This window comes from Rhinolophus sinicus, linkage group LG05, assembly GCF_036562045.2.
Source record: "Rhinolophus sinicus isolate RSC01 linkage group LG05, ASM3656204v1, whole genome shotgun sequence".
Taxonomy (NCBI): Eukaryota; Metazoa; Chordata; class Mammalia; order Chiroptera; family Rhinolophidae; genus Rhinolophus; species Rhinolophus sinicus.
Genome location: NC_133755.1, coordinates 133,110,142 through 133,120,784, shown reverse-complemented (window position 1 = coordinate 133,120,784; position 10,643 = coordinate 133,110,142). Strand labels below are relative to the sequence as shown.

The 10,643-nt window shown below is 32.2% G+C and overlaps 1 protein-coding gene across 4 annotated transcripts in view; it reads right to left on the bottom strand.

Moving 5' to 3' along the window:
• Positions 1–478: 478 nt before the first annotated feature.
• Positions 479–10,643, bottom strand: part of GRIK2 (glutamate ionotropic receptor kainate type subunit 2) — a 590,198-nt gene continuing 580,033 nt past the window's right edge. Inside the window, exons 17-18 of one of the 4 annotated variants that reach the window (XM_074333338.1) lie at positions 4,611–4,745; positions 2,112–2,216 (exon numbers count right to left, since the gene is read on the bottom strand). In XM_074333338.1, the coding sequence (XP_074189439.1) occupies positions 4,626–4,745 (120 nt within the window). In that variant the 3' untranslated portion in view covers positions 2,112–2,216; positions 4,611–4,625. Of the gene's footprint in view, positions 2,217–4,610; positions 4,746–6,255; positions 6,343–10,643 lie in introns of those variants that run through there. The other 3 variants (XM_074333339.1, XM_074333340.1, XM_074333337.1) reach the window with 3 other exon arrangements.

Sequence of the window (10,643 nt, the reverse complement as noted above, 5' to 3'; positions counted from 1 at the left end):
GGATATTATCATCTAAACCACACATCATTACTAATTGTTAATGTGAGCCTATCTTTTCTCCCTTTGCTGAATTACATAGAATTATCAGTGCACAAGGAGGTCTTAAATTGACATGGGTCCAACTTCAAATATAATACCAGTCATCACTATACAGTCTCACACACCCTATGAACATAGTCAATATCCACTCAGAAGAGGGAAGATGATGGCTGTTGCCTCTAGAACTGCTATTTTTCTCATTTAAACTGCCCTAAGCCTCAAGATTACATTTTATTTCTCAGTGCAGCTTTTCCTACATCTAAAATAGCTCACCACTGAAGTTTTTTCCCTCTTTTCTCCAGGTGTTGTGAGCAGAGAAAACAGAGGAGGATTCAGGAAACAGGATGACCAAGAAGGATTCAGGAAGTATACTTCCCTTAATGCAATGAGCACATTGTACATTCATTTATACATACAAAAGAAAAATGAAAGTCAAAGCTGAAAGTAAAATGGACATAATTTTAATGATTTTTTTTTAATTTTGTGCATTGGATTCAAACAGCAAACTGTGTGCACTCAACTGTTATCACAATGTTGTCAAGAAGTCTGTGTCTTTTACCATTTTACACACAATTGTTCATTACAGTATGTTGTCAGCCTTGTGGAAACCAGGGGTGTGGCATGGTAAGCAGTGGTGGTAGTGCACCTAGCTTTTATATTATCTAACTTGAAAATATTTCTCTTCTATGATTCCTTTTTTTCTTGATAAAAATAGTTTTCACCAAACGTTGGTGGTGCACACGCACTACCATTCATGCTTGACATCACACCCCTGACAGGAACACATGTTCTTATTTTGTTGATAAAAAGTATTACAAAAATTTCCATACAAAAACTATTTTCATAGAAATCTTGCATTTCCACAAATAAACCTGAACATTTTTTGAAAAAAAAACTGCTCAAGAATTTTGTTCATTTAACATTGTAACTGTATTGATAAATGCAGTCCACTCCAAAGTTCTCCATACGCACTTTTCTACAGATGACCAGTCCTCTTTTCCTTTCACTGACATCTACCCAGGCTCCATCAAGTTTGTTTATAGAAGGAACTAGGGTTTGGATTAACATATCTGAATGTTAAAATGAAAGCTTCAGTCTTCCACACAACTATCAATACCCATCCATCTTTTATAAGGTAAGACAAAGATTGCAAAACATCATCCTTTTCAATTCAGAATATCTGAACCAACTGTTGCTTTTTTATTCTTGGTGGGGGTTGGGAGAAGGTGTCTGGGCTGGGGGATAGGTATGGATTTGGTAGAGTTATATGTTAATTCTCCTGCCGGTGAATTTAAGGAAAACATTATTGCCTTGGTAATTGACATTTCTATCTCAATCAGTGACACAGACTGTCAAAAAAAAAAGAAAAGAAAAAAGAAAAGAAAGAAAAACACTGATGAAGATATGCTTTATATTCCATTTACCATGAAATTCAGAATTGTTTTGCATTACATTTTTCACATCCTGTAAACACATATCGTCTATTCAGATAATCACTGTACTGAGTAGTTGGGGGCTAGTAACATCACCACATCTTTTATCTGGGTGTTCAGAAGACTGTACTGTTTCTTGTAACACTACAGTTTGTGCTGATTCCAAGTATTTTTATTCTTACTGATTTTTTTTCTTTTTTTTTTTTTCTTTTACTGGTTACCCTTGGGGCATTGATACTCCATCTACTGGCAACAGTTGGACTTCAAAAGGAACCTGTAATTTCTTACTGGACTGCATTTGAAACCAGCCACAAAATGCGCATATAACATTCACTCAGAAGAAGGGAGGAACCCATGATAAACAGTATAACCCCGTGTAACTTGTTTGATCCATGATGCTTGTAAATCAAGTCTGATCACTGCAACTGCTTAGATCACAGAGTCTCTAGTTCATAGACACAGCGGCATGAGGTAACTCATTTTATTTTGCACAGGTTGCATATTTCCACAGGAAACATTCTCGCTAAATTGTTTGGAAAAAAGACGACAGTTTGTGCTTGGGTGTTTGGCTTCCCAGCTTTATGCCATGGTTTCTTTACCTGGCAACCTTCTGTCGTTAAATGTGTGCATGTTGATAACTTCTTCTGTTTTCACAATAACTGGGGCCTGTGGCTTGTGTTTTAACCGACGCTGGCACTTCAGGGACATCCTCAGTTCTTCTACCATGGCACTACAGAAGGACCTCTACAGAATAACACAGAAAATGAAATATTACAAAACACATAGACTGCAACTGTGCAGAAAAAAAATACTAAAATAATTCTCAAGAGACATGTCAATATAACATCCTTGAAGGTTTGAAAAATTTCATTATAAAGGTTATAACAAATTGTTACACTTTTAATACATAACACATGTTCATTAAAATATTTTATCAAAGTGGGCTAGTTTAAAAAAATCTCCACCTCATAGTGAAATGAACTGCCAACTAGGAACACACATATATATATATATATATACACACACACACACACACACACACACACACACACACACACACATATTTGTATATATATAGTCTCAAATTATTGAGATATAAAATTAATTAGCATCATAAGACATATACTATCTCAAAATATAAATAAAAACACATATACACAAATAAATAACCAGAAATTCACTCTTGATGTTAAAAAAAAAAAATTTGAAGAAATATACCACTTTTTAGATTACAACGTGAGATATGAAAATTTTCTGTAAACATGAGTTCTTCATTATGCATCTCAAAACAGAACAAAATAGCATTAACACAGACACAAAAATATGGAAAATAATTTCTGGTTTTGTGATTATGCCTATAAAACTACTGATGATGATTAAAAACAAATATGATTTAATCATGAAATAACAAAGTGTAGCACTTTAAAAATCCATGGACACATATTAAGTTTCTTTGTCATCATCAGCTTAATAACTGAGACCTGGTAAAAATTTATCCTATGAAGAAAATAATGACCTTATTAATATATATTGTTTTGAATTCCCATTTCATTGACAATAGATTTACTAGAAATTCAGTATATCTGGGGCTCATTATAACATTTCCAAAAAATTTCTATTACAAAGTCATATTTGTGGAACAAAATTTTATTAGTCTCCCTCTCCAGCTAATTGAGATACACATGTGTTAGTTACATATAGATCAGATGCATGATCTAGCTGCATATTATAGTTGAAATTTAGATGTACTGAGACTTAAGCTTTTTCTGTGCAAGAACTAAAAATGTGGAAAACAACCAAAAATGTGAACAAATATGAAAAATTTACAGAACTTCAAAAAGTAATATGAAAACATAATGAAATGAACCTAATTAAATATGCATGGGAGGACTTGTTTTTTGTTTGTGTGTTTTTTTCCTTAGGTGTTATTCCTTTGCTGTTTATTAAGTTAGGCTAATTCTAAAATAATACAGGATAAAAATACTTAATACCACATACGTGTCATGGTTTCCAAAATATTTTGCATACACAATCTTTTGTGACAAACTAATACTTTTTAGGCAACTATATGACAGAGAAAACTGATTGAGAAAGAGGATAATTCACTTTCTATAGTTCACACCTGAGACTCTAGTAAGATATCCTGATACCCAATTTTGTGACTTTTGATCCTGTTCTAGTACCTTCTTGTCCATTCCTGGCTATATCCTCATTTTTCTTTTGTGGGTACCTGAACAGTTTCCTTAGTGGTCTTCTAACTCTGTGTATAGTCTACTAATCTCTTCCTTCCCCAAAGGCTCACACCTACCAGAATTATCTATTTTTTAAATATCAGTTATTAATAGCATTTTCCTGTCCAATAAACAGGTGAAATCCAAATCTATTTTTACCATCATGACTTCTCCGATTCAGCTTTTCCCCTTCTTGCCCCCACCCCCAATTTCTTTTTTATCTACACACACAGTCTCTGCTTGGACCTCCAAAGTTTTTCTCCTTTGCTTCTCCTTGCTCTGGTACCCTACCAAGTTCTTCCATTCTCATGTCAATCAGACTTTATCCATTACTTCAGGACATGACTCAGGAATCAATTTCCAATTGACCAGGCTCATTGTTTTCACTCAATTTAGTTTTGTCCCTTTTGTATTTTGCACTCATTTTAATGTTTTCCTATCTGCCCTCTAGGTCTTCGAAGTCTCCCTCCCAATTAATTGTAAAGAGAATAGATCGAGTTCTCATGGCACTGATCTTACACATGTGTTCTTTAAATGTTGGCTAAATTAATGATAGCTATACTTTACCCAAATACTTTAATTCTTATTTAACAATTTTTCTAATTAAATTGCTTACAAAAGTGTTTTTCAGAAGTTAGTGAAATGCATTGTATAGAAGTTATTTAATCAGGTAAAACTTATGTATTTGTTTAATAACATTAAATTAGTAATAACATTAATTTATTTGTACTAGGAATGTATGATTAAAGCTACATGTGAATTCCCCACTAATAATTACTGTCATACATTATTTATTATGTGTTAAATTATACAGTTCTGAAATCCATGAATTATATTTCTATTAAAGGATTTATGACACCTGACAGCCAGTATATGGACACAGTGTTTCTTGTTGTTTAATACCTACTATTAGATGTACTTATTAAGAACATGATGATAATGATGATGAAGATGATGATGATGACAACACTGTAGCAATGGAAAAATCTGACTCCAAAAGGGAGAGGAATACATAGTCTTGAGGTAACTTAGTCTTGGCTCTCTGTTGAAACATTTAACAGAATAATTGATTAGATAATATAACAAGGTCAGAACTTAATGCCATTGACACTTAAAAATGTTATAGATGGAATAACATTGAATTGTTTGAAACAAACCTTCATTTAAAACTAATAATTTTCCCAATGTGACATAATTTATGATACCCTTTTTTTGGCAAATGCAGTTTTTAGACATATTGATTATATTAGTTTCAAAAATAATGGAATAAATATATTAATTATTTTTTGTCCATCCTAAGAGAGTGGTCTAAACAACTGATTTTGCTAGAAAAAATCTTATAAATGTACATACCCATTCAACTATGAAATGACTCAATTTTATTTCTAGTAAGTTAAGGAGTAATATGTATTTAGTACTCCATATGTAACTTCAGACTATAAATAAAGACACATGAAACTCTTTTATAGCAAATTTATGTAATATAAAATTTATAATGCTGAATAATATAAAATGTAGGTAAAAAAAATATGCCCAAAAGTCAATCTCTTTCATCTTTTATAATGTAAAATTATTTTAAGTAAATTATATTTACAAATTTTGAAACTCAAAATTGTAAATTTGTAACTCTACCATTACCATTTTAGCTTTATCTATTTTACAAAGCCACTAAAAAGTGAAAACTTTAATCAAGCAACCATTAACCAATCAATAGCCTGGATTACATGTCAAATTACCATTTTTATTATTTTTTTCTCTCAAAAAGCTGAATTTTGCCTGCACTTTTTTGCTCTATTAATGTAAGTTTACCTGAAAAATAGTTTTATCTTATGTTGCTAATAAAGTCACTGTGACACAATAGGTTCTCTTCTCACATACAGAATATTTCTAATCTTTTGTAAAACTATGAAAACCTTTAACTTTGAGCAAAGGTTTGGAATTAATATAGCAAATTCGGAGATTTAATAATATAAAGTGCTGTTCACTTGTGGCACTAGGGCAAACATATATTTCTTTTTGTAAAGCTTTAGAATACAAATTCCATATCTAGATTTATATAAGACTCTAAAGTTGAAATTGAAGAGATAGTTGTGAAATATAGTTGTTTCCCTGTGCTGTATGTCACCAAAAATTACTGTGTCTGACTTTTAAATAAAGTTCTATCATCATTTGATAGAGACAGATTGTCTTGCCTACTGCATATAATGATTGGAATTTTTAAGATATCTTTGTTGAACTATAAAATAAGTCTTTGAAAATCCCAAGTGAACTTAACAGAAGTTTCCTGGGTTATAATAAAGAAGAAGGTAGAGGAGGAGAAGAAAGAGGAAGTGGAGGAAGGAAGGAATGGAGGGAGGGTGAGACTGAGGGAGAGAGAGAGAGAGAAAGAAAATTATCCTGCTTTTCCAATCTCTTCACCTTAGGGATGGAAACGCACAAATTGTGTTGTTAAATAAGGTAAGTTTCTTAGGGTGAAAACAACAACAAAAATGGTTCTCCACAGTAATATAACAGACTACAAAAAGAAAAAAGAAAGGCACAAGGATACTAACCATTATTAAAAACCTCTTTTAGTAAGTTTCAAAAGTTTACTAAACAGTGTCTGGATGGTAGGGTGGCACTAACCAAATAGAAGATTCCTGAAAATGAAAATTTAAATCTTTGAGCTGTTAGCATGTAATTACATTTAATTAGTAAAACTCATAAATTCACTGTAATTAATGAGGCAACCTGTATGAGGCAACACATTTCTAACTCTTGAAACAATGAAGGTCTGGAAACCTTAAAAGTACGAATTTGACTATATTAACATTGCTTTTTAAAAAAAACTATATATTTAGGGCCAGCCCGGTGGCTCAGGCGGTTAGAGCTCCATGCGCCTAACTCCGAAGGCTGCCGGTTCGATTCCCACATGGGCCAGTGAGCTCTCAACCACAAGGTTGCCGGTTCAACTCCTCGAGTCCTGCAAGGGATGGTGGGCTCCACTCCCTGCTACTAAGATTGATCACGGCACCTTGAGCTGAGCTGCCTCCCAGATGGCTCAGTTGGTTGGAGCACGGGCTCTCAACCACAAGGTTGCCAGTTCAACTCCTCGAGTCCTGCAAGGGATGGTGGGCTGTGCCCCCTGCAACTAGAAATGGGAACTGGACCTGGAGATGAGCTGCACCCTCCACAACTAAGACTGAAAGGACAACAACTTGAAGCTAAATGGCACCCTCCACAACTAAGATTGAAAGGACAACAACTTGACTTGGAAAAAAAGTCCTGGAAGTGCACACTGTTCCCCAATAAAGTCCTGTTCCTCTCCCCCAATAAAATCTTTAAAAAAACAAACACAAAAAAAGCTATATATTTAAATTTTGAGTATAATAAAACAACGCACAGCCTGAAGATAAATGTTCTAAATAATATCATTATTGGTGTTATAGAATAATTTATTCTTAATAGCTTAACTTTCTAATTTATAGATGTTTATATGATAACATGATGTGACAGCACGTGAGGAAGCACATAATTATTTTTAGTATTAGAAATTTAGTTGCAAATATGCTTTACACTAAACACTAATTTATTTAACTGCAACTTAAAATGTTTATATGTAGCAATGTCTTTTTTAAAAACAGCAACTGATTAAAGTAACCAGTTTTGATTTTTAAACTTTGAAACGCGTCTCTTTCATGTTAAATATGTGTAGTCATATGTCACCCAATGGATGAATAATGATAAAATATGATACACTATTATCAAGTCTGTATTCACTTTTTTTTAAATTTACTGGGGTAACAATTGTTAGTAAAATTACATAGATTTCAGGTAATGTACTACTTATTTTTAAATAAGGAAACTCCATTTTATTTGTCTTTCTATCCTATTCTTTGATAGCTTAAAATTAACTACATATGTCAATATTCATTGAAAATAATTTCCAACCAGTTTTGCATACAGTTCCTACTTGAAGCAATATCAAAATATCTTCAAACTGCTTCTATCAGATTTTGCAGCTCAGTGTTCTAATATATACTGGCATATATCAACTAAACTGTTTTGTTTTGTGTTTGTCATTTAAATTATTTAACTAATTGTGGATACCTAGTCCATTCTCAGACACTTTTCTAAATAATTTCTGACGTTGTAGGGCATTTGACCATGAACTCCATATCACATGTAATAGAGACAAATCAAAAAGTCACTGGAAAATTTGCATATTAGATAATAACTAAACACTAATGAAAATGGAAAAAGTATATATGATATAATATGCAATGTTTTATATAATATTGGTGTGTTAAATGAGGAAAATATAATTTAATGTTACCCTTCCTTTGACTTATTTTTTTTTAATTGGCAGTCTTTTTAAAATACCAAATAGCTAATGCTATACATCAGAAGCTTTAATTGACCTAGGGCTATAAAGTATATATGATGTAATATGCAATGTTTTATATAATATTGGTGTGTTAAATGAGGAAAATATCATTTAATGTTACCCTTCCTTTTGACTTATTTTTTTTAATTGGCAGTCTTTTTAAAATACCAAATACCTAATGCTATACATCAGAAGCTTTAATTGACCTAGGGCTATATGAATGTAACAGTGAAGCAACGAGAGATGAAAAATGACTAGTTAAAATTCATGTCAAAATATATATATAGCAACTTTGATCTTGATACTCAGTTTCATAGTAGCTTCTTTTCTGAAAAAATAAAATATTTATATAAGCTATGTAGCAGTCAGATGGGACTTTACATGTAGCTTCTTTTTTAAAAAAAGCTTTTGTTTATTTTTAAGTGTGTTTTTCCAGGACCCATTGGCTCCAAGTCAAGCAGTTGTTTCAATCTAGTTGTGGAGGGCACGGCTCATACTGGCCCATGCAGGGATCAAACCGGCAACCCTGGTTCACACTCTAACCAACAGAACTAACAGGCCTCCCCACATGTAGGTTCTTTAATGCTCCTATTGCTTAATCGAAACTAAAACTCAAGAAGTCAAGTTTTCTATCTAAGGTTATGCACATAACTGGTATCAAAGAGGAACGCTGTTCTTTTCACTTCCACTATGTGAATGCTTTATTATATTAGCCTGCCTTCTGAACAGTGATTTGAATTTCAGCTGAGACTTTTACCTGGATTCTGTTCTTAATAAATGTTAATTTTTTAAATACTAAACAATGAATCAGAGAGAAAAAACAATTACAAGAAATACAATTTTTTTCTTCAATGCATAAAATGACAAAGCATCCTCTGCTTTGCCTGGATTATTTTACAATTGTAAACATACCTAAAGATAAAATATTCTCAGAAACCTTGACCCTTACAGGAACAGTTACCGAATATCTTTATATTGCATTTTGCAAATACAATGAGACCGAGAAAAATGGAGCATCATTATATATTTTTACACGTCTCCTACTTAAGCTAGAAAAATCAATAAATAAGGTCTGACAAGTTTCAAAACCACTTTACTCAATGCAGCTGTGAAACGCATTTTAAGAAAAAGCAATGTTAATCATCACATTCTTGCTGCTAGTCATAATGATATGATTTTTCAACAAAATATATAACATCCAAATAACTAATGCTTGATTATGGGAACAATCTCTTTTCTTAAGGCCCATTGGTTAAAATGCATCATCTTTATGAATAATAACAATTATAACATAGTAATAGCTGCTTATCATGTGCCAGACACATCGAAAAAACTATTTTAATTTTTGAAACTCATTTATGGTATATTTTGCAACCTGTTCACTTATTTATTTTAAAAGATATATAGAGAGGTTAAGTAATTTTATCCAAGGTTAAACAAAGTTGAGAAATGATCTCAAGTCTTTTTTATATTAAAACTGACGCTTAATGATAGGAAAGTAACATAACTAGAGAGTGCTTAGGATCAAAGCTCACAATCTGTTCATCTATATCAAATTCCTACTCCATGCATTTTATCAATGGAACTTCAGGGAAAAGAACTATCAAGAAAAATAGTTAAGTATTCTACTTCCACTTTGTGCAATATGATGTAGTATAAATAGTGTTAGACTAGGCATCTTTGATCTTGGGAAACATATTTGACCCATAATATACTTATCCTTATCTGCACAACACGGAAAACATTTACATAGGTCTCAGAGTAACTGTACTCACAAGAGATATTACACTTTAAAAGTTCTAAAGTTGTTTATAAGAATAAGGAAGTTTTCTGTCAAGCTGCAATCTTAATTTTAAAACACATTTACAGGCATAAAAGAGTATTGGTTACCATAAAGAAATAACTTTAAAATCCTTTTGCTGATTTGGAAGTAGATTAGTGAGTAAAATAAAGATTGGTACCTCATTTTGAAGTCTGATTTTATATTTATATGTAAAAACATTTTTAAAAATCATCCAGATATTCCTTATATGGGTCATTAATAGAAATTGAGGGATGATCTGCTCTCAGATAAAGGCAGTAACATAAAACAATACAAAATAGACTATTTGTCCAAGGTTTACATGCAGCTTTTAACTTCTGAATAGCAACATGCTTTATAGCTACATTTTACTTACTGAATATTTGTTTAGAACTTCACAATCTTTACTGATGATTTATAGCTGTGTTTGCATCCCTGTATCTTATCCAATAAATGGCTTCTCTTAAAAAGCATTTCTCCTCTTAGAACTAATTCTTCAACATTCTGAAAGCAATTTGTGTATAAGGATATATGGATGACTTGTTTACATTCTTCTGGTTCCATGAAAAACAGATTTAGCCAGCTTTGAAAAGTGTTTTCCATGTGAAAAATCTTTCACCCAGGATCCCTAGTCTTGCAGGTTTAAACAAGACCATTGTAATTTCTCCTTAACACTCTCCAAATTGCAGTGCTTCAATTCATTTGTCCTATTATGAGTTACAGCTGCCTTCTACATTTGTTATTCAGTCATAGACTGAAGAATAGTCCTATGT